The sequence below is a fragment of the Equus przewalskii genome, chromosome 8 (genome assembly GCF_037783145.1).
Source record: "Equus przewalskii isolate Varuska chromosome 8, EquPr2, whole genome shotgun sequence".
Lineage (NCBI taxonomy): Eukaryota > Metazoa > Chordata > Mammalia > Perissodactyla > Equidae > Equus > Equus przewalskii.
The window spans coordinates 55,020,178-55,044,667 of NC_091838.1; the positions used below are offsets into that span (position 1 = coordinate 55,020,178).

Consider the following 24,490-nt stretch of genomic DNA (forward strand, 5'->3'; position numbering starts at 1 on the left):
TTTCGGAAGTAAAGCATCTTGGTAACTGTTGTACAGTAGCGCGAGGGGAAAAGCTCTGCGGCAGAGCCTCTGGAACAAGTCATGATTTCCTTATACACTAACTAGCCAGTATTTCGTATAGATGCCACATTTATGGTCATCATAAAGGCTTAACATATTATATCTTAGTAATGTAATGTGAATTTATCAACTTTCATTTCACTCCAAACTCCCTGAGGAGTGAAACATTTCCCCTTGAGTAGCAGAAGCACATTCCAACACAAATTCTACAGGGGAGGCAACACTGCCCATTCTCCAGAAGTATGGAGAGTTTTGAAAATTCCAGGAGATTCTTACAACCCTCTTCAAAGCCCCTGCCCCCCTTCCCAGTTCAAGTCACTGTTGAAATATTCTAACTTAGATCCTTCAGTTGATATCATGCACCAGTCAGGCTGCTTGTCTGGTTTTCATCCCACCAATGCAACCTGGAAAATTGTCTGTCCCACTTGCACAGGTGTCAGTCGTGTATTAACCTTTCTGATAGGTAATCTTATTGAGCTCTTACTATGCGCCAGGCATAGTGCTCTGGGATTTTCACATATCATCTCATTTGCACCGATGACATAGGAATGCTTTGTCATCTCAGTTTTAAAGATGAGGAGTTTGAGATTTAGCAACATTAAGCTCAAGGTCACCCAATCAAAAAATGGAAGAGCAAGGAGTCTAATCCTAGCATCTAATGCAAAGCCTCTGACAGTAACACGACACTCTACATCCTCATACACTTGACCATGGTACTCGTATCTCGGAGATGAGGTACGATATTATCTCAGAGTGGTTGTATCTGACTAAGAAAAAGGGAACTTCTTCCTGTGTATGTGACAATCAAATAGATTCGTTCATTCCACAAAATGTGTTGAACACCTGCTTGAGTGTTCTGAGCACTGCTTTAGACCCTGGGAACACAGTCATGAACAAATATGACAAAAACCCCTGCCCTGTGGAGCTTACATTCTAAGGAGGAGGCAGAAACAGGGAATAAATACACACAGTACATGAACAGATACACATAGTAGATCAGGTTGTGACTTGTCAGATTGTGGAGAAAAATTAAGCAATAAGAAGGATGTGAAATGCTGGGGTAGGATGAGTACAATTTTAAATAGAGTAGTCAGAAATATCAAATAAATAGCCCATTTTCCGAGTGCAGAGGTATTTTGATTCTATATGCAGGCACTAGCAAACGTCATTTGTAAGTCAATGCGTAACACAACAGGATTTTTCCCATTGATGAAATGTTAAAACATCAGGCTGGCCTACATAAGTCATTTGGCTTTCAACACAGGAAGTATAGCATTAGTGTCAAAATTCAATTATATTTCATAAAAGTTTATAAGACTTATTCTAAAAGAAAATGCACTCTACGTTCTAATTCAGAGCTGAAACCTTTCCCAGTGGCAGGAATAGGGACCTCGAGGTAGGTCAGAGATTGAGAGAGGATTGTGACAAATGTTCCCTTACCCAAATACAGAGTTAGCTCTCTTCATTTTGTAAGAGAAAGCATGGCCATCTCTCCCTGGGTCTTCTCTCCTGGGGAATAAGAAACACTTCCTTTTTTAGGGACAGATGAGACAAGAGACTTCCATCTTTTCAGTGGCAGCCAGAGTGCTTAAAGCACAGACTGGGGCAAACTGCCTGGATCAAATCCATTTTACTGCTTGGAGGTGGCATATGGGTTCCTTCAAGTGTAAAATGGCAATATCGATAGTACCTTCCTCACGAAGTTATTGTCGAGATAAACTGAGCTAATATGTAAATGAAGCACTTAGAACAGGGCTTGGTGCACAGTGAGCAATGAGTGTTTTCTATTATTAGTTTGAAAATAGCTTTCGCTTTTCTAGAACTCACTATACTCCAAGCACTTGCATAAGCACTTCATATACATCATCTCATTTATCCACACAGCCACCCTGGAAGATAGGTAGAATTCCTTTTACCATTGTACTGAAGAGGAAACTGAGACTCAGAAATAGTAACTGGTCCAAAGTCCAACAGCTGGTAAGTGCTGGAACCAGGATACCACACAGAGTGACTGCTGTAAAGACGAGTCTCTGACATTGGTAAATTGGAAGAAATTACCAAAAGCAAGAAAGTTCAAGCTTATCACAAGCAACCTAAACTAATAGCTAGTGTAGTCCCTGCCTTCATCTTGACTCTATATCCCCTAAAGAAAATTATATGAGAGAATCTTTGATTTCAGTGGGCTCCGAAAGTACAAATTTAAGATGCAGAGCAACATCTAGAGAAACGGTTTTCTGCAGTGCCATGAGTCATAGAGAAGCCACAGATAATTAAATGTGACAGCAGACAGATAGGAAGGATGCCTGTCAAAAGTGAGGTTTGTGTCTGTTGGATGCTAACCCGACCTTACGTCGGTGTATATTAACATAGTGTCAATCAACATCCAGCACTGGGAAATGAACTCAGCATAAACTATATTGAATTAGCATCTTCTTAGCTCTTTGCGTTTCCTAAGTTCTTCGTAAGAATATATGAAAGAATTCTTTACTTCTACAGAATAACAGACTGTTCCCCAGAAAGTTTTCTTCACCATAATTCCAGTCTGATCTATCATGCCCCTTTTTAAGATTGAATCTTAACACACTGATTTTAATTTTTAACTTGAGGTATTTTTTGATGCCAAACTCTGTTTCAGGGGCTAGTGATAAAAGTATGCAATACACATTACTCCTGCCATCAAGGTCTTACATATCAGAAAAGAAATCAGACCCAAAATAACAATGGCATTTGTGATTAGGGTTGGAAGTATCAAGCAAGCACATGGAACTACGCAGCGGAAGCAAAATTTAGAACACCATTATTGAATGGTTTCTTTATTCAATCATTCATTCATTTATGCATTTTGTGAATATTCATTGCACCCACCAGATGTCAGGCCTACATGTTGCTCCTTGCACGCAGAGTAGGGCAAGGATCCTCAAGGAGTCATCATTGTAGGGATGAAAGAGAGACAATAACAGGTAAACAAATGAAGCAACAAGATCCTTTCAGAATGTGACCATTAGTACAAACAAAACATACAGAGAGACATGAGAGAAAGTAACTTGGGGAAGAGTTAGTACCCATCACTCTCTCTAGAATGTTAACTCCTCTGGGGATCTTTCTCTTAGCCTATTAAACGAAGAACATACCTACTTCATAAATACTGTAAAAATTAAATAATTCAATAAAGTCCCTAGTACTATGTTTAAGACATATGAAGTGTTCAGTAAGGTATTATTATTATTATTGTCAAAGGCTTCCCTGTCATTTGGTTAAATCCTCCACATTTTCCCACAGGATGGGAAACCTTACCACTCTAAATGTAAAATCAGCTGTCATTTATTGAAGACTATACTCTATGCTGGTGCTTTACATAACTTACCCCATTTATTTTTTATGCTTGCTCCTACTTCACAGATGAATATACTGAGACTTAGAAGGGCGAGATGTCTTGCCCAATGCCATGCAGCTAGTAAGAGGCAGCATCAACATTAGAATCCAGCTATGTCTGGCTCCATAGTCTGTTCCCTTATCCGCTATACTAATACTACAAAGCAACCTGGACAGTATCATCAAAAAGAGACTCTGGGACTTAATAATCTGTGGTGAAATCACAGGCCTCATGGCAAAGGGCCAGCATTCCATGGTTTGCATCGCACACCTTGTAGATTCATATAGGTTTCTAGTCAAACAGGTGAAAAACAGATAAATGTGGGGACCAGCCCAGTGACATAGGGGTTAAGTTTGTGTGCTCTGCTTTGGCGGCCCGGGGTTCACAGTTTCGAATCCCAGGCATGGATCTACACACCACTCATCAAGTCATGCTGTGGCAGTCTCCCGCATACAAAGTAGAAGAGAACTGGCACAGATGTTAGCTCAGCAACAATCTTCCTCAAGCAAAAAGAGGAAGATGAGTAACACATGTTAGCTTGGGGCCAATCTTCCTCACCGAGAAAAAAAAGCAGATAAATGCAAAGAAGCTTGATTCAATCTGTTGGATTAACACAGGGATATAAACACTTCTTACCAAGGATGCAGATTTCAAGACAGGATAAGGAATAAAACATCCCCTTATATTAGAAATGTATAGCGTGTGTTACAACATGCTTTCAACGTCTTCCTTTCAATTAATCTTCAAACATATTTTTTTCCTATATTACACACAGACATCAAGGCTCAGAAGGCTTTGAGTGGTAATGAGTGGTAAAATTGAGATTTCAAATCAAGTCTTCTGATTCTGAGTCCCATGTTTAGCACATTGGAAAGCTTAAATCAGTGAAAGATGCTGAATTTATGGCTTGCTGAAGGAAAGAAACATATCTTCTCCATTTGGGCTGTCTCTGTGAGTTCTTTGGGGACAGCTAGAAAATCAGCTCTGTAACTCCAGACAGACCCCAGCGTGGAACAGGCCATCTCTCCTGGGAGAGACACAGGTCAGGAAGGAGTTGGCTGCATCTCAGGTGCTCTCAGCCCCATGAGAAGGGAATTTGTCCAAGACATTTAGAAGCAAGACAACTAAATGCCAAGGAAAAGTTTGGCAGCCCTGAGAGCTTGGACTTCTATTTAGAGATGACCTCCCCACCCCGCCATCATTCACATTTTACATTTTAAAATATTCTCATTGATTTCCCATCTCCTGCTGCGTGAGCAGCTGAGGGATCACTCATCTGTATGACAGTCTACAACGTCACCCTTACCGAGCTGTGTAGCCAGAGAAGCACAGTGGAGAGAGGAGATTGGGGAACACCTCCCTCAGAAAGGATCAAGGTCTTCATACAAGTGTTACAGCTAGCAACTGGATTCCCAGCCAAGATGCTTCATTCACAATTTCCAAAGCCTGGTTCTAGATAGAAAAACGACCAGGAGAAGTAAACATAACCTAGAAAGCAAAGATAATAAAACTAAAGCCAGAAGTGTTAGGTAAGCTTTTCCACATGCTTGGCTATTCACCAATAGTTTACCTGGAAGAGAGAACACTAAGAAAAGGCTAAATAGCTCACTCAACCCACGGCAGATGAACTGTAGCATTGTTCCAGCATGGCTCATGAAAGAATTTAGAATGACATTTTGTTTTCTAAATTGAGATGTTGTTAGAATTTGAATCCCAATTCTGCCAGCTGAGTTTTTCCCTTCCCAGCATGTTTCCAAATATTCTCCTCCTGTGAACAAGAAAACATCATCCAAGCAACAGGAGGAAGCCAGCCTTTCATCAGGCAGCATTATCAGACTCTGCGATCAATACAGAAAACTCCACACCACAATAGTTTCCAGTGTTGTGGAAAGTTTTGCATCTAATCCTCAAGTCTAGCTGCAAATATTACCCAGCACACAATTGTTTTGCACTCTTAGCAGAACAACCCTGAAATCAGAAACATTCAAAAGATTTGTTCCATCAGGACTTAGTATCAGAGTGTGAACAGGAATATCTTTGCTAGGTGCGGAGGCAGAAACCCTTGGGTAGAAACAAGAATTGTTTTTTCATTATCCCTGCTCCACTCTCAAAAACAGCCTTCACCAATTCCAACCTTTAAACCCAAGTTTTGTTTTTTGGTTTTGCAAACTTCAGAAAAAATATTTCTTCCCCAAATTCATTTATTATAGTAAAGAGCATAAGAAGACTTTGGAGACAAGTATATACATCCTTTAAGCGAGGATTTCATTTATTAGCATATGACTTTTCTCAGCCTCAGTCTTAGCCTCATAAAATGTAGATAAAGTAGGGCTGTCATGAAGAAAATACAAAGTGCATTGCCTAGTGCATAGTAGACAGTTCATATATCCATCTTAATTCTCTTCCTCTCTTTCACCTGTTAATTCTGATTGCTAGATTGGAATACATTCCATTTGCATCCCGTTTTCCTCATTCTATATTGAAACACATTATGAAATACTGCACAGTCCCCATCTAACATAGACTCTCAGAGACTTACAACCACTCAGAGCCTCTCCTACTTTGGGAGGTTTTGGTATATTGATCCCTGATCTCTAGTTCCACTAACCAGGAGAGTTCACTGTTCCATCATTTTTTTTCACTCTTCATGTGTTTGTGACTCTCTCTAACTTTACCCTTGAAAGAAAGTACAGGCTTTGAGGGCTCATCCCAGATCAGACTTGGAGGCAGAGCTCTGTCCATTTTCCACAAGAAGTGCCTCACATTTAGTATTTGGTGATGCTTAGTAATTTTACTGGAATAATTTACTGGAGTAATTTTACTAGAGGCATCACAGAGGAAGGGTCACATCGTGTTCTACACAGATGTGTCATCCTGTAACTCCAGCTCTCATCTCTGCTCTTGTATGTTACCAACAGCAATGCCAACTTGTGATTCTACTGGCACATGCAGCCCTCTTGGGATGTAGAGTCCAGTTTCTTGTCCCCACAAATATCTCACTCAGGAAACTGCTTTGCTTGGCAAGTCTATCTTCCTCAGACTTGTGGAGAATTGTGGAGAAAAGTTTTTTGGCAATTTCACTGGATACACCACACTTAAAAGTTTACACTTACAAAATCTTTTCTCACTGTTGTTTCTCTTAATCCCTACTTTTCTCTTAATGACTACTTCTCTCTCAAGTATCATCAAATACAACAAAAGCTTCTCTACTGTGAGTCTCTGCTAATATTTTCATGGACATTTTTAATTAGAGTGGAGCCCCGAAAACACTCAGTAATTCTTGCTGGAATGGCTATTCTGAAAGGAACATTTAGATATAGTACTTCACAGGTGGAGTCAAGAGCCCATCTATTAGTATCCCTAGGTGGCCTCTTGTCAAGAAATTTATAAGCAATCCACCAGGCAAGCTGTGACAGCTCGTGATCTCTTCACCATGAATCACCACTCAGACTTTATTCACTTTTAATATACTTTAACTGACTTTGAGTTGATTCCAAGCCCTTTTCCAGCCCCATCTTTCAATTTAAATCCCACCAATGATCTCACTCCAAGATATAAAGCACCTCACCTTGATTATAACTGTCTTTTAATAAGAGTATGTCCAGACACTTAGTCAAAATAAAGCAGAACAATCTGCAAGAGGAAAATCCCAGAGCCCCCAGTCAGTGTAGAAGCTCAGCTAAATTCAGATTTATAGAATTGTCTAGTCAAGTTTATCCTTCAATTGGCTCAATCAATGTAACAAAATGCAAAGGATCATTGATAACTTTGCCGAAGGCCATCTGAGAGCAAAATATTTTCAGTAACAGAACACTTTGTTAATTTGCTGCAAGGCAGGAGAACATGAACAGGCTCCAAACAGAACGTACTGTTACCCTTCAAAGAATCGTGTTTGAATATTAAAGGATAACTGTTTTATATTCATTAACCAAGAAAAAGTGCCCAGAAGGAAGTACACTTCTGAAAATGGGAATATTTCAGCCAAGAAGTACAAGAACTAGAGCACTTTGCTAATTTAAATGGCCCTAAACCCACACATACCCCCACAATTATATTTTAACACTTGCAAAAAATAAGTATTTATTCAATAATAATTCAACTGCGCATTGAGCATTTATTACATGGCAGGATATGTACTAAGGATTTTTCCCAACTTACTGTGCAGTAGAGGTCCAATAAAAGTTGATTGTTGATGTACGTTGCTCGTGAAGCCAAACACAGAGCTTTGGCATTATAGAATGTGAGATCCAAAATTGCCCAAGAGCCTATTCACAAGTTAAAGTTACTCACTAGGATGCTCTTGAAGACCATTCATTATAAAAGTGGTAGATGTTCTTCAAATACCAGTTTACTGATGAGTCTGTCACCTCCTGTTTTATGGCTTTGCCTTTCTAGTCCTAAGAAAGCTTTTTCAGTATTTAAGATTGCCCTGAAATTTAGATATTCTGCTATTAAATGACAGCCATACATTTGAATGAGCCCTGGTATATTTTATTAAATAATTTTTGTCTGACCATTCCTTTTAAAACTTCTGTAGATTCAGTCTTTAAATTGACAGTGTTCCTTAAAAAGGATTCAAATATTTGCTTTCTTCTCTAAATGATACCTCTATAGCTTTCTATAACTCCATTTCTTCAAAACAATATTTCAGTTATAATGAACTTTAAAAGAGAAAATAATAGCAGGTCGAGAAGCCAGGTCCTGGGTCTAGAGATGGACCATGTTCTTAGTTAGATACAGAAAATTAAACTGAATTCTAGTAATTTCTTCAGCACTTCAGAAAAATGCATCCCCTCTGTGAATGCAGAAATTAAGATAATTACTGACAATCACTGTGATTAGGAACCAAATCTATTTCTCTAGTTTATGAGCACCTTGAGCGATACATATTCTGCAGGTACTATTTCTCTTTGCCTGGCCTTGTAACCCCCAAGTAACAAAATCCACTTATGTGAAAATGATCACAAACATGTCTGAATATTGTGTTACCATTAGTAACATACAAGTTAGATGTTCTTAGAATGCTCAAACTGAAGAGACTTTTGAGAGGAATCCAGATGGTGCATTTACTAACTAAGGAAAATGAGGTTCAGACATAAGTCATGTGACCTGCCCAATTTGCTCAGAGTCAGAGATGGATTGTGAAACCACGAGGCTGGACACCAATTCCAGCTCTTTCTTCTCTAGCCGCTACACTTTGCCATTCACTGACATACAGAAGCTCTATGCCACAATTTTTATTTCCCAAGGAAGAATGCCCAGAAAATAGCAAGACACATGATGGTGCACAGAATTTTTTCTGAATCATACATAAAATCAAAAATCAGAATTTTCTTCTGAATCAGTACAAGAACTCCAACTAAGTCTCTCAGAGAACTGAGATATCAATCAACTCCCTACGACCTGCTAGGCAGACTAATAAACTAATTTGTGATAATTAATCAAAATGTCCCCAGATCTCATGTAACCAGATATTCATAAATGACATGCTATTCACTGGGCTATGATCCAAAAAACAGAAGTTTCCATTGTCTCTTTTTATTCCATTTTATTACTTTCGCATTTTTAATTTTCTTTATTTTTCCCTAGCAAATAGATTGGTGTGAAGGATTCCTATCTGCCTTGTTATGACAACTTTCTTCTCCCTAGACAGTACTTTCTAAATGTAGCACTCCAATTTGGGGCAAAAAATACCACATGTGATTCCAGGGTTACCAATGTTTCCTGCCAACAATATTATCCTTTCCAAATATTTCATAAACATTATTTATAGCAATTAGAAGTCTTTAACTCACTATGTATGTTGAGTTTTGTAATTATCCAGAAAGAAAACTAGATTTAGAGTCAAATGACCTTAGTTCAATAACTACTTTGCTAGTAACATACGAGCTGTATGACTTTATTTCTCTGCTTCTCTGAGCTCAGTTTCCATTTCCTCATCAATGAAATGGAAAGAAGAATAATACCTGTCCCACAGATGTCACATGGCTATGAACACAAAATGATTTGATGACAATGAAAGTACCAATGCAATGAAAGTCCAAGGAATTAAGCAATTACCTGCTATTGGGACTCCATTCAGGATTCAGGATATTGACCCAAAAAGAGACATTTTTCTCCTGCATTGTCTTGAGCTCTTAGATCAAGTATGGCTAAGAAAAAAGGGGCAGATATTGAAAAAGTAATTCTGTGCATACGCTTATGAAGAGGCCAACTCGCCCACTTGTGCACTGGATGCTGTTCCCTAGCCAAGAACATAGTTCCTCCAATTGTCTCCTTCCTGTCTCTCCTGGATCATAAATTTTCCCCTCTCGATAGGATTATTTTCTAAGCAAACAAAGATGCTGTTATATCTTCCATCTTTAAAAAAAATAAATTGACTCTTCATCCCCATCTGGCAATCCTTCTATCTTACTACTTCCTTTTCCAGCCAAACTCTCAAAAGACATATCTGTAATTGCTATCCACTTCTATTTCTCTTACATTCATTCCAAAGAGGCTTTCCCAATAAACGAAAGTTTTATTGGTACAAATAAATAATAATTTTCCCCCAAAATGCCTGTTTCCTCTTACTTATGTTTTTCAGCCTTGTAGTTATTCTCCAGTTTTCAAGAGCAGCCTAAGAATGTGTTTCAACTGTTTTAGTTTTGTCTTTATTCTGTATCTTTCTTGAGTCCTAATATGCCTATAAAATCAGTTGGCACTTTTTACTAGGTATTATAGTAATAATTGTCTCTCCAAATTGTTCCAGATTAAATGCTTAATATTCTTGAATGCTTTGTAACTTAAAAAGCAATATGCAACTCAGCAATTCCATTCCCAGGTGTATACTCAAGAAAAATAAAAACATGCATTCACATAAATGTTCAGAGCAGTATTATTCATTATAGGCAAAAAGTGGAAGCCACTCAAATGAATAGATAAATAAAATATGGTATGTACATAGGATGAAATATTACTCAGCAATAAAAAGAAATGAAGTACTGATACATGCCACAACATGGATGAAGCTTAAAAACATTATGCTAAGTGAAAGAAGCCAGTCATACACAAAAGAATGCATGATTCCATTCATATGAGGTGTTCAGAACAGACAGATCTATGGAGACATAAAGTAGACTAGTGGTTGCCTAGGGCTAGGGAAGGTGGGGAGAAGGGAGAAAGTGACTATTAATGGGCATGGAGTTTCTTTTCAGGATGATGAAAATGTTCTAAAATTAAGTTGTGATAAGGGTTGCACAACTCTGTGAATATATTAAAACCCTTGAACTGTATACTTTAAGTGGATGAATTTAATTATATGTAAATTATATCTCAATAAAGCAATATACGAGGTTAACATCATTAGTCATAAGTCAAGTTGATAGAATGCACTCTTAATAGATTGTTTTGAGAATGACATTCACCTCTGAGGCCTTTCTCCCCTAAATCCACAGCTTCATTCTAACCATGAGAAAAGCATCACCTACATTCAAATTAAGGGATATTCTATAAAATATCTAACCAGTACTCCTCAAATCTATCAAGGCCGTCAAAAAATAAGGAAAGTTAGAGAAATTCTCACAGCCCAGAGAAATATAGCAAGATGTGATTACTAAATATAATGTGGTACTTTGGCTGGGACCCTGGAACAGAAAAAGGAAATTAGGGAAAAACTAATGAAATCTGAATAAAGAATGGAGTTAACTAACTCTCTATAAAAATTATCAATATTGGTTCATTAATCAGGACAAATGCACCATACTAATGTAAGATGTTAATAACGGGGACTTTGGTATTGGGTAGATAGAAACTTTTGGTGTTATCTTTGCAACTTTTCTATAAATCTAACACTATTTTTTTTAAAAAGCAATGTACAAACATTAGTTAGTTTTAGAACTTGTAGTAAAAGTCATAGTGCTAGTAACACCGATAATAGTTAGTGGTACAAGGTTCCTCAGCAGGCCAGAATAGAGAACCTAATTAACCTCTCTTTTTTCACATGCAGCACACACAGGCAGAGCTGAGCTTGCACTCATTCAAGGAACCATAATCTCAACTTTAACAATCACATAGAAATCTATCCAGTTCACATTTTAAAAAGGGGGGAAGAAAAGAAATCCCTGAATAGGGTCTTTGTCTAGAGGTTTCACAAAGATTATGAAAGGAGGTGTTGAGAAGGACTGAATCCAAACTCTCTTATGAGAGCTATATGCCACTTGTTCCACATAATTAAATGCAGTGAAGACTAAAATATATATGGTGGGGCATGATTTAAAAAGTTTAAGCTGATCTTCATGAAAAAGATAACCTTTCACCATGGTGGCCAAAGGCAGAGCTTAGACCCTGCTGTTCCAACCCTGCTCTTCCCCTCAAACCATCTCTGCATGAATTCTCTTTAAACACTAAATTTTAATCAACTGATTTTTACAGCCTCCTTTCCTTGCCCTCAATGCAAAAATGGCTGCCTACTTCCTCATTGACTAAAACGGCTCCACGGAACTGACGTTTTCAGAACTCAACACTCTGTATCTCCTTTGGCAGCTCCATCCCTCCTTCTGTCCTAGCAATGGCAAACCAAGCACCTCACAGAGTATGACATCACCTCGTCATAGTCATACAAAAATGATGACTTTTATAAAATGGTTCTCACAAGCTTCCTAGAGAAAGAGATCACTCCACTTCTCTACATGGTCCGCAACTAGAACTTGCATACTTCTGGTCCCCATGATATGCCCCACTATCTCGTGCCTCTAGATCATCACACACACCTAATCTCTGCAGGAGTACACATCCTGCCTCTCTACCGTCAGATTTTCACTTAGATGTCACAGAGACCAAAAAGTCCTCACTAACTCACCCTCAATACCAAGTCCAGTTCAGGTGCTCTCATAGAACCAAAACTTTACTCTGTCTTAGCATTTATCACATTGTATTATAACTTCCCATCAGATTCTAAGATACATGAAGACATTGGCGATGTCTCTCTGGATCAGTGCCAAATACTCAAGAGCCAGGCCATTGACTGGTGCACAGTAGGATTGCAAATGAATCTCCTAGAATGAATGAATAGATTCTTTCCCAATCAAAAATATATTGTGAGATCATTTTCTCCTGAAGATTGTGTCAGGCTGTTTTTTAAGGACGTTTACAACCTGGGGCAGAGGCTTCTGCAAAGAAGCAATCTTTCATCTCATTTCATATCCCACGCATTGCCTCAGCAAAAATGCCAGTGCTTAAAAACAATGGCCCAAAGATATTTTCAAGTTTGCATTTTTATCATTTTATTTGGGATAGAAATAACAGAAATAAAACATCGGCAACCACAGTGAAATTAATTGGGTATGAAAGACAGTCTCCAGGACGTTTCCTTTCTAGGTGTTTGCTCCTATATTAAGAGTTGTTAAAATCCAAGCTATGGCTACACTAAAAATTTGTGAACATTTTAGAAAGTGATTAAGCTCCATCAAAGATATTTGGAATTTACCAAAAATAATTATGAGTGGGATTAAATGTATTCTCTATCATCCCACTAGAGATATATTTTCCTCTAGGTCAGTCTTAGAAACAGCATTATATTTCTTTCATTTCACTCCTCCTTCAAATTTTTAAAATATACTTCAAACAAAAAGCTGAAATGTGTTAAGGATTCACTTCACTAATTAACCAACCTTAATTTAAAAAGAATTTTTTAGTATTAAAAAACAAAATGTTTGCAGAAATACTCAAACAGTAGATTGGAGTATTAAAATCCAGAAAAGGATCATGGTTACATATTTGGAAATAATTCTTCCCATTCCTGAATTTATTCAACATTTATTGAGGGCTATCTTATGTCACATTCTGTACTAAACACCTGATGACAGAGAAATGGACAAACTTGCACATGCCCTGAAGAAGCTCACCATCTATTGGAGAAGTGGACAAATGCAGCTTATTGCAATAAAAAGCTTTGGGAGTGATGTCAAAGTATGCCCAGGGGCTGTGGAAGTACATGGCAGAGATAGTAACCTCCAAACAGTAACCTTGAAACAAGTTGCTTTTCTTTAAGGCAATGAAAGCTGCTCCCTCACTGACATTAAGTGAAAGAGGTATGTAGATATTAAATGTGGATTCAATGTTTCATGTGACAGTTGTAGAGAAAAACATAAAGATAGATGAAATTCAACCTTAAGTTCAGAAATTTAGCAGTGATAAGTGTGTTGGATTTATACTCAGAAGGAGTTAAATTTTTTGGTGACCATAATGGGGATAATGCAGTAGAAATCTCATCCTTGAAAATGCAAAAGACTTTCATAGAGAGCAAAGTAGCCTTAAGTAGCCTTAAGTTGAATCATGGCTCTGTCACTGACTACCTACGTGTCTTTTATACAAATCAAGTACACTCTCTAAACCCCAATTTCTTCATGTGCAAAACAGACCATAACTAGCTTACACATGGGGCTCTTATGATCGTTAAATAAGATAATGTTGACATATCTTCGTGATGGGCCATCATAAAGGACTCAGATGTGATGGTAATGACCTAATTGTAAATCAAGCCAGGGATTCATTGTAGGATGCTTAGTCCTTGGCAGGGAGTGGGAGGATGTTGGCAAGTATGAAGCAGTAACCTGACGTCAGAGAACCTGGAGTACTAGGCAGGGGACGAAGGCAAGGATATGAGTGATGATGATGACGATAAAGATGATAATTACTATAGCTCCTTCCAAAGCTCAGAATATTTATCACTGAATTAAGCCTTTGATTTCCTAGTACCAATTAGAGTCTGCTTAGGAAAAATCAGACTTCAGCTAACATCTCAACTGAGTAGATCCTCCTTATCTCTGAAAGAAATCAGAATCTCTGGAATGTTCCACCTAGTATTGCATGAACCAATGTGAAAATCACACCTTCCCACTGAACAACTTCTCTACCCCCAGGGAGCAAAATACGAAGTGTAACTAATCCTACATGCACTGAGTTAGAAGAGAAGTTCAGGGAACAGTGAGTGAGGCACACAGGAGGGCTTGGGGCACATTCTTGGAGGGCAGAGAGAGCTTCAAGCACGTGATAAAATGGCCCTGGGAGCAGAGGAAACCAGTAACTGGAGAGTAGGTGGATTGCTCAGATGTGCCACTGCAAGGAAGTAATGGGGTCATTTAAAAAGACATAGTAGTGGCTCAAAGATAGATGAGAAGTCTTAAAGCACATGATATTTGGAAAGCCAAGGAAGGAGGCAATTACTATAGATAGCAAGAGGTTAGCATCATTCCCACAATGCGGAAGTCATGGGGAGTTCCTAGTTGGGGTGGAAGAGATGTGATTAAGCATAAAACAGAGCTCTAGGATCAGAAGACTAGGAGAGCTAAGGAAAAAAGGGAAGTATTCTAGCACAGGAGACCAAGACGCATTCTATTACCAGAATCAAGTAGAAGGTTGGGAGCTGAATTTATAGTAAATACTAATGACAGAGTAGGTGTCTAGATGTGGCATCTTTATTTCTATACTAAACAACATTAAAAAGCTCTCTCTAAAAACAGGATCCCCTTCGATGCCAGAACAAGATAGAGACTGCTGGTGGGGACTTCAGTGAAACAGCTGGGAGGTTAAGAGGGATGAGAGAGGAAGAATCAGTTCCTTATGTTTTGGGTGGTTTTCAAGCTCAGAACATTTAGAAAGTCTAGGCTGAGGAAACAGATTTCCCAAACTCTGTGAGAGACTAAAGATAACTGAAAACTTATTTTAAAATGTGTAAAGTGTTGCTTTGAAGAGAAGCAATCACTTATTATGTCCCCAAGCCAAAGATAATCACTGCTACAATTTTAACACACCGTTCAAATAGCTGAAATATTATGGTCTGTTTATATTGTCATAATCAAAGTGTAATATTTCCATAATGCTTTAATGTTTCAAAGTCCTTATTACATTTGTTATTTCAGTTTATTTTCTCAGTATCTTTATTATGATCAGGAGTATTTTCAGATGTAGAAACAAAAGTATAGATGAATGACTTCATCATGGCCTTAAAGCCACTTATAGAGTCAAAGCTGGATGATAGAACTGAGTTCAAGTCAATCCCCAGCATCCTACCGAGCACAGAGATGAGTGAGAGAAGAATTGGCTAGGTTATGCTCATTGATAATCTTGTCCCTGGACAATCTTGGGTATTAATTTCATCCTACCTATTCTCCCGCCTCCTGTACATTGCTTGTACTTAGGAGTAGGGTCAGCTCTGCGTAAAATTCCAGAGTTTGTTTTCCCTGTCCTCCATCTCCCTTTACCCTGAAGGAAAGCTGTGCGTTGGGAAGGGCAAAAGCTTTGGATTCAGGTGACAATCTCAGCTCTAAGACTCTACAACTGCCACCACCGTACTTAGCAGCATCCATATATCAGTTTTCTAATTTGAAAAATGGAGGATACAATACCTATTTTGGAGGATTTTAACTTGTTTAAATGTGATAACATATGTAAAACACCTAGTATAGAGTCTGACATGCAGTAGACGTTCAATAACCATTGGCTTTTTAGCTTAAGATGCTATATCCTTTTCAAACTATGTCAACACATTTGATTTAGTGGAGCAATATCGGCTCAATTTTACAGACAAGCTTTTAGAAAGATTAAGATCATTTATCAAGGCCACACACAAGGTGAGTAAAGATGAGATTAGACTCTAGGTCTCCTAATGCTGTCACAGACACTTTTGGTGCCCTGTGTCACATACTCTTAACCTGACTCTGATTTCAGCCATGGCTATGATGGATGGTTCCTGATTGCAAAGAACATATCACTTCAGGCATCCACTGTCCCCTGCTGTCTCTCCTCTTCTCTGCCGCGAGGTTCTCTCTGAAGCCCCCAGGAGTTTCCAGGCAGGAGAATTCTGGAAGTGCAGGGCCCTTAAAGCCCCTAAGGGCACCTTCAACAAAAGGAGATGGCAGCCAGTGGGTAAATGCCCCATCCTCTCTTCCTCTGGACAGATAAGCCTGAGTGTAGTTGCCCACAATGAGAGCCATCTCAGTAATACACCTATTTGGGCTCTTCCTCCTACGGTGCACTCTCCTCTGTACACTTCATCCTGCTTCCTAGGATCATTTCCCAAATAAACTGGCTGCGCTTAAGTCCATGTCTCCGACTACCTCTTGGGAACTAAAGATTGGAAGGTGCTAGGGAGGGAAGTGTTTTGATTTCATTGTTCTGTTTTTATCTGTGTCTGCACTGCATTTCTCTCTATTTCTCCACAGGTCACCAAGATGCTGGCAGTGGTTGTAGTTCTGTTTGCCCTTTTATGGATGCCCTACAGAACTCTTGTGGTTGTCAACTCATTTCTCTCCAGCCCTTTCCAAGAAAATTGGTTCTTGCTCTTTTGCAGAATTTGCATTTATCTCAACAGTGCCATCAACCCAGTGATTTACAATCTCATGTCCCAGAAATTCCGTGCAGCCTTCAGAAAACTCTGCAATTGCAAGCAGAAGCCGACAGAGAAACCCGCTAACTACAGTGTGGCCCTGAATTACAGCGTCATCAAAGAGTCCGATCACTTCAGCACAGAGCTCGATGATATCACTGTCACTGACACTTATTTGTCTGCCGCGAAAGTGTCTTTTAATGACACCTGCTTGGCTTCTGAAATAACCTTTAGCCAAAGCTGATTCATGAATTAGAAGAAAATGGACCACAGAGTAAATGAGAATCTGTGCGGTGATCAACCCAAGAGAGGAAACAGCCAAGATTCGTATGTGACGACAGAGCCCATAAAGTCTTCACCAATGCTCCAACAAATCCTTGCCCAAAATACCTTAACCCATGAGAATGACTCAAATTTCCCTTCTACTATCACAAAAATGGAGCAGATCTGTGAACTAGCCAAACAGTGGAAACTGAAAATGTAGCCCTTTCCATTAAATTTGAGAAATTCACCATATTTTCTGGGGCTTTGAAGTTTAGATGAAATGAGACATCAATTACATTGTTCATAATAACTTTATCAAATGTGATTTCTCAACCCTTCCCTCCAAAATTATTTATACATTTGATAATTTTGCACTTTGCAAATGTTTAAATGTTTGCATTTAGTATTTCATTTTAACAAAGTTATAGTGCTGTTTCATGAACATCTGAAACCAGAGGGAAAAATAGAAAAAACATTTCATTTATTGAGTAAAATGAGATTTCAAACAAATATGTTCACTGTATTAAAAACAAACAAAGGCATCACAATGCTTATAAAATTCTAAGGTGACTTTTATATCTTACAAAATAGATGATCACTATTCAATTTTAATGTAAAATAAACCTCAAAATAGTCAAAATTATAAATTGTAAAGACATAGATTTGATTTTTACATAAAGCTGGCTCTTGTCAACACTTTGAACCTCCTTAATGATGGGTGAGGCGGGAGAAATATCCAGATTAAATAACTGTGAAGATACAAACTAACATATAATTAATACTGAAAAGTATAGCCAAGACAAGACCAAGTATTAAAATGAGATTTTACTTTTTCTCTGAAACTTTTAAAGAAGAAAATCTTTTTTGAGCACTCTTGTGTATAAACTACTGAGCCATGTCAAGCGAATCCTTCTAGCTGAATCTAGCTTAAAAGTCTGAATGTCTCAAAAGCTTAGTTACTGTTGTAAGGCAGCCAAAGCCTGACTATTACACTTTCAGATGAAGACTCCCCACTGAGCATTGTAGTCTACGGATTTTCACTTGTCTACAATTGTCTTTCCTCCTTGCCTGCTTGTCATTTGTAGGCTCTCATTTTTTTTTCAAATGCTAGTGATATTTTCGTTTACAGATTCTAAATCAAAGCAAAGCAAAATTCCTTTGGCTTTATTTTCAATAGAGCTAAAACTGATTTCATCTCGCTATCAATGTCTCTTTATAGTTATGACTTAGACCTGCTGTAAAATCTATTTCAGTGATTACTAAAGAGGTATGAATGTGAGTCTGCCCAGGACTAATGTCAGGTCCTTTGTCAATCCCTTTCAAATGACTCATCTCCTGAGATTTGACCAGTCAGTATCTCCAAGTGTATAAATTGCCCTTGGTGATGGCTCAGTATTAGCTGACTTTTAATGAAAGAGTCAAAAAGTACTGGATACCTTTAGGGGTCCCATAGACTGGCATTTTCCCTCGCCAGCCTATATTCCTATTTTGTGGATTTTTCTGAAACTTTTGCTAATGGTAATTACCCCTCCTCACCTCCTTTATGAAGAATGTATCATTCTATTTTGAAAACTCCAGTCTTAAAATGCTGTTTCATGGAGACTTTACCATCTAGAACCTCAGACCAGAATATGCTTTTGTGAAAACTGGCATCGTCTACTCCAGGAAGACATTCTTATCCTGTCTCTGTATCAGTAAACAAATGTAAGCAAATATTTATAGGAAATATCCTAAAAGTCTATCTGCATGACACTAGGAAATCTATTTTAACTGACTTTTCATCCTGGATTAAATATTAATGTTACAATCATATAGATAGAGCATCAGATTGATCTAATCCCAAATCACACAAGCACATGTGCAAGTGCATACAAACACGTACCCACATGTGCACAAATTGCTTAATGAAGGGGACTGGAATATATTGGATGTTTTCATTAGGAAAAAGAACCCGTATCATTGAACATCTACCATGTCTCAGGCACGCTGGTAGGTACTTAATCAACACTGTCTTCCTCATAGTCTTATTATAGCTGGAGTTCTCTGAAGATAAGACCAGGAATCAGGGATCAATGCAGCTTCCCTAAATTGTGTAGATGCTGGAGAGAGAAAATATGTCTTTCTTTTGTCTTTTTCTTTTTTTTAAGCCAGTATGCTGATGACCTGGGACCTTTTTTTTAAGCCAACATGCTGGTGACATCTTGTGACATGATGGCCTAAATAATTAAAAATATATATAGATTGCAGAGTGGTAATATCAGATATAGAAAAAAATTACAATCAGTTTTACGTGTTTTACACAGAACATAATACACTCTTCCCACCTTTGGAAATTTAATATATGGGCTCAGTTTTTCCATTTTAATTTTTAAAAGTTATTTGCTAAGAATCTGTTAGTTTTAGACCACAAGGGAAATTCAGAAGAGCACAGTTCATAGTGTTTCAACTCTAAAGCAAATGCCGTTATGAAATTAAATGTTCTCATTCAATGTCCAGTAGATATTTGGGTTCACACAGAAGAGACATAAAGTATTCTTTATCACACTGTACTAACTCATAAAATATTTCCACAAATAATCAAAACTTAATATACTATCAAATGAAAGATAAAGAACTAGATTAAAAATTGCTGATGGAGTGAAGTAATATTACTAAGGGCCTCCCTTAATAAAATTTATCGAGTTATTTTATTACTTCCGTTTTCATTAATTGCTGAGTGTCTTTGGTTAGATCTTGCACCTGAGGTAATTAGGTAAAGGGCACAGATTATGAGTAAAACAAGCAAACATTAATTCCCTCTTAAGACTTCTCCATCAGCATTGTGAGTTTATTTCTAGAGCTTTACTCTAACACAGGTATTCTAAATGCTAAAGAGAAATGGGAAAAGTCCAAATTATATTCATTCTTAAACAGGTTAGATGTACAGAACAATATGCTTTGATAATATTTCAAAACAAATGGCTGGTTTGAGCTAAATAATGTGTAAAGTCAAAGGAAAACTATAGCCATAAAACTTAGGTTAGCATAACTAGGTCTTTGGTGGATACCTGAATTGTTTCATTGTCAGAAGAATGTGTTGGAATTATAAGGACAATATATGTTGATAAAGCTGGGTCCACACGGTTTTGGTCTTCTCTTAAAGAATAAAAGAGTGACCTCATTCTAAACTATGTTAAATCTGTAAACATTATGGAAGAGAGAAAATATTAACCTTTTTTGGAGGAAAGGGAGATTTTAAGTAATTCACCATGATTCTATGAATTCTACAGATATTCTATTCAATATTATTTTTGCCTCTCAACTGCAACTCACAAAAGGATTGGAATATTTGTGTGTGGAATAAGGAGATTAGATGTAAATGAGAGAGCATCCAGAAAAAACTAGTCAGTCCCAGGTTCAAAAACAATTTTTTTCAAAAGTTTGGAATCACTTGTTCCCCTTGGACTAAGCAGAGGATGAAAATCTCCAGCAATTTGTTTTCTGTTTATCTTTAGCTGTCTCCAGGAACTAACCATCAAAACCAAGATTTGGCTGAGCAAATATAACTTTTTAGAGCTATACACACGAAGAAGTTCTACAGAGCTCTGTAGTGACAAATATATTTTTTGCTCCTTCACCTCCTCTGCTATTGAACTCTTATCCCTCCACAAACATTTCCGGCCTCAGAGCGGGCAGTTTCATCTGACTACAATAAAGACTTAACCCGGACAGGAAATATCTTAAGCAAAAGTATAAACATTCTTCCAAATATGTGTATTTATAAGAAAATGTCTTGTTCTGAACATTTTCATGCTTTCATAAAATCATGTTTAAATTATGGAAAAATGGATGCTTCTATAATTTCTGTTTAACTTTTGTCCCCAGTTTCATGGTGGGAGTCTTGTCTAGAGCAGAGCTGCTCAATACGGCTTTTTTCCTCACAGAATAAAGAAGAGGTTTGGGATTTCAGAGGCTTCAGTGAGAAATCAATAAAAGAACACTCCATATGTGAAAAACCACTGCAGAAAACGGAGGTTCTCCCCATTCTTAAGGAGCTCACAGTCCAATGAAGAAAAGCAAGACAATATGGTATCATCTCAAGACATAACTGTTTGGCAATATTTAGAATACAAATTAGACATGTGAGAAATGTTTCAAAGAAGCCATTGTTAAAAGTCTATTTGGAAATGCCTTAAGATGGCTTTTAATATAAAGATCATTTGCAGTTTGTGATTCTATTTTATGAACTATAATAAGAAATATCAATTAGTTTAATTCTGACCTTCATTGATTACACAGGGAGAAAAGAATGGTCAAATAGGATCCTGTAATATTTTTGTTTATATGTTTGGTCTATAAGTATAGTCTCAAATCACTCAGCAGAAAATCTCATTTACAAGAGTTGCCCATTGGAGAATAGTTTTGTTACTGAGATGATTAACGCCAAATGTACTATGGTGATGTAAACTAGATATATGTGGTTCTAATTTTAATAGTCAAATAATTTCATTTGAACAGAATGGCCATGAACGTTTGTATACATTGTCAGGCCTGTTTCCATTTTTCTACACCAAGCACATTCGTGGTAAATCCAATATGAGGTGATTGATTTATGCTTTAGAAATTACATCTAGAAAAATAAAGGCGCTGGATTAAATAGTACAGCTGGGACAGCAGATTGTCAGAATTGTCAAATGTGGATCCAGCAAGAACAAAAGACAGTTTTATGGCCAATAAACAGCAAATCCACATAATGACTGCCTGTATGTCCTCACAGAGAAGCAGCATCTGGGTCAAGTCCTTACTACAAGCTCTCAACTGGAGTGTTGGAAATGAAAGCACTTTGAAAATTATAAAAGTTAAAAAGGATGGGATAAACAATGGAGTTGGCTAGAGCTCCTACAACTTCTTTGAGCCCTGAAGCAACAATCATGAGTGATTATTGCATTCCTCACAAAATAACGGACTTAATTTTTTTACATTTGGCTTTCTCTGGCTTGTAAAAAAGAGAGAGTATGAACTTTCTCAAGAAGGTTATAGACTGATATTGATAAAGATGGAGACTTTCCAGAAAAGAAAAACAAGTACAACATAGCAGTAGAATAAGACTCCACCTAACCTAACTCAGAAGTCAATAAGAACATTCTCTGTATTCCTAAAATGGCACAAAATGCCTCAGTCAGGAGGCTAAATGTCTACTCCCTAGCCAGGAACAATAAACCACTCCCACTTTGGTATGCATAAGAATTATCTGGGAGCTAATCTTAAAATGCACTTTATTTGGCCCCGCCCCAAGAGATTCTCATTTATTAGGTAATTTTAATGCCTGTAGTCCTCTGACCACACCTTGAAAACTACTGAGTACTGGTCCCCTATGTGGAACCTTCAAGTCTCTTATTTGTTGCATAATTTTTAAAAAACAAACTACACGGAAAACTCCTTGAGGGTAAGACTATTTCATCTTTGTATACCACAAATTATCTGAACTTGGATGATGTCCCTAAATATCTGTTATATGAATGAATAAATCAACAAATCCTAAAGTAAGGAATACATTTTGAAATCTTCTGATAGTGCCCAATTTGCCTGTAGATATGTCCTCACAATAAGTTAACTACTTTTATTTGCTTTTTTATCTTTTAAACAGTTCTCCTGGCTCAGAGAAAGGCACTGCATTAAGTATCTAGATCACAGTCAGAACAATCCCTTATGTATGCATAATGCTTGACAATTTCAATTGCACTTTCACATCCTAATTTAATAATCCACTTAATTTAATAATGAGAAATAAAGAAGACTAATACATTGTCGATCAGCCCTCAAGGAGATTACAATTTAGTGACAACATACTAACACGGAAACATATAAGAAATACAACATACATAATTGGAAGCCAAATAGTGTGATTTCAGACTACAAACTGAGCTTTTCAGAAGAAAATTGGAGTCAGTACGACCTGGAGTCAATAAGGAGGACTTTGTAGACAAGATAGGACTTCTTTCATGGATAGCTTTGATTCAGATAGTTAAAGGAAAGACGATCCATGTAGGAAAAATAAGACAAGTGAGGGCAAGGAGACACAAATAAACCTTAGGGCAAGGCTCTGGGCATTAAAGACATGTGCCCAATCAAGTCCACTTCACGAGGGGTTGATTGAGGAAGGTATCTAGTCTTTTAGTATTTGCCATCACCAATAAAGCTTCAAGTAAAGGAAGTCAAGGTCCTATCTGTACTTTTGTTCGATAAGGAAATATTCACCCATACACTAGAATATAGAGTCAAAAACGCATAGGCCAACTATGTTTCTTTTCTAAAGTTGTGAATTTCATTTATTATATATAGAAAATGTAGTACATTATTTGTCTTACAAGTGCTATAATTCTAAAAGTATTCTTATGGTCTTAATTTTCCAAGTGAAAAATATGTATGTATATATATATACATATATATATCTTTGTTTCTATATTATATTGTCACCATATATTTAAAAATATTTATACCTGTGTATATTATTCAAGGGTCCTTAACAACTGTGGATTTTCCAATTATGCTAAATTTACAGATCAGAGCTAGCTCAGGGACCTAGGCCTTTCATGAACTTAAGCTTCAAGACTAAACATGAAATTGAAAAGCACGTAGTGATTAGCTTAAGACTACTCGTGACAACATCGTGGACTTGCATGTTGCTTATGATGTGCTTCTGAATGTGTTGGCTTCCTTCTATCAGTTTCAGAAAGTTTTATGCTGACTTACTTCATCACTTGGAATTAATTGTTGTGTCCTTGTAGGACAAAGACTCTTCTTTAAGAAAGTACGGTGTTATGTGTTCTGCTGTGGGAAACGGTGTGTGTGTTCCAACATTTTTTTGTTTTGTGAACAATAAAGCTTCAAACTGAAAGATCTGGCTTTTTAGCTTTCTTTTTCTTCTAAATTGTTTCATTCTTAGTGTAACTTGACCCTAAACCACTTTCCCAGAAGAATTTCATTTTAATCCAGTGACACCCAACAGGTACCACTCTAATTTTTTGAGATGATTATAAGTAATGCACACTTAGACATTTTCCATTTTAATAATAAATTTAATATGTATTGGAGAAAATACAACTAGCTCATCAAATTCATGATGTCAATGATGTTAATGAGCTCACTTAATGTTGATATTAAATAAGATAAAAACCATGAGGGTTGAACAAGTGGCTGAAGTTTGAGTAACGCTGAAGTAATTGTTTCAAAGGTCTCTAAGCGTCCCTTTTTGAACAATAGCCAAGTAAACTCAAATATTTGTGTATTATTATAAAGCAGATTGCTCTATTACCTTTGTAATTCCATCTCCAACTTACTAGAATAGGCAGGGCAAAAATACATGAACTATAAAGTTTAGCTCTGTGTAGAAGTGGGTTTGGCTAGTCTCTGGGGCCACTGTTCTAGAAAACAGACTCCATTTGATA

General features: G+C 37.4%; 1 protein-coding gene across 1 annotated transcript in view; it reads left to right on the forward strand.

The window, feature by feature from the left end:
- Positions 1-23,940, forward strand: part of TRHR (thyrotropin releasing hormone receptor) — a 42,150-nt gene extending 18,210 nt beyond the window's left edge. The window contains exon 3 of the mRNA XM_008519325.2: positions 16,636-23,940. Coding sequence (XP_008517547.1) covers positions 16,636-17,043 — 408 coding nt within the window. The 3' untranslated portion in view covers positions 17,044-23,940. The remainder of the gene's footprint in view (positions 1-16,635) is intronic.
- The last annotated feature ends 550 nt before the right edge of the window (positions 23,941-24,490 follow it).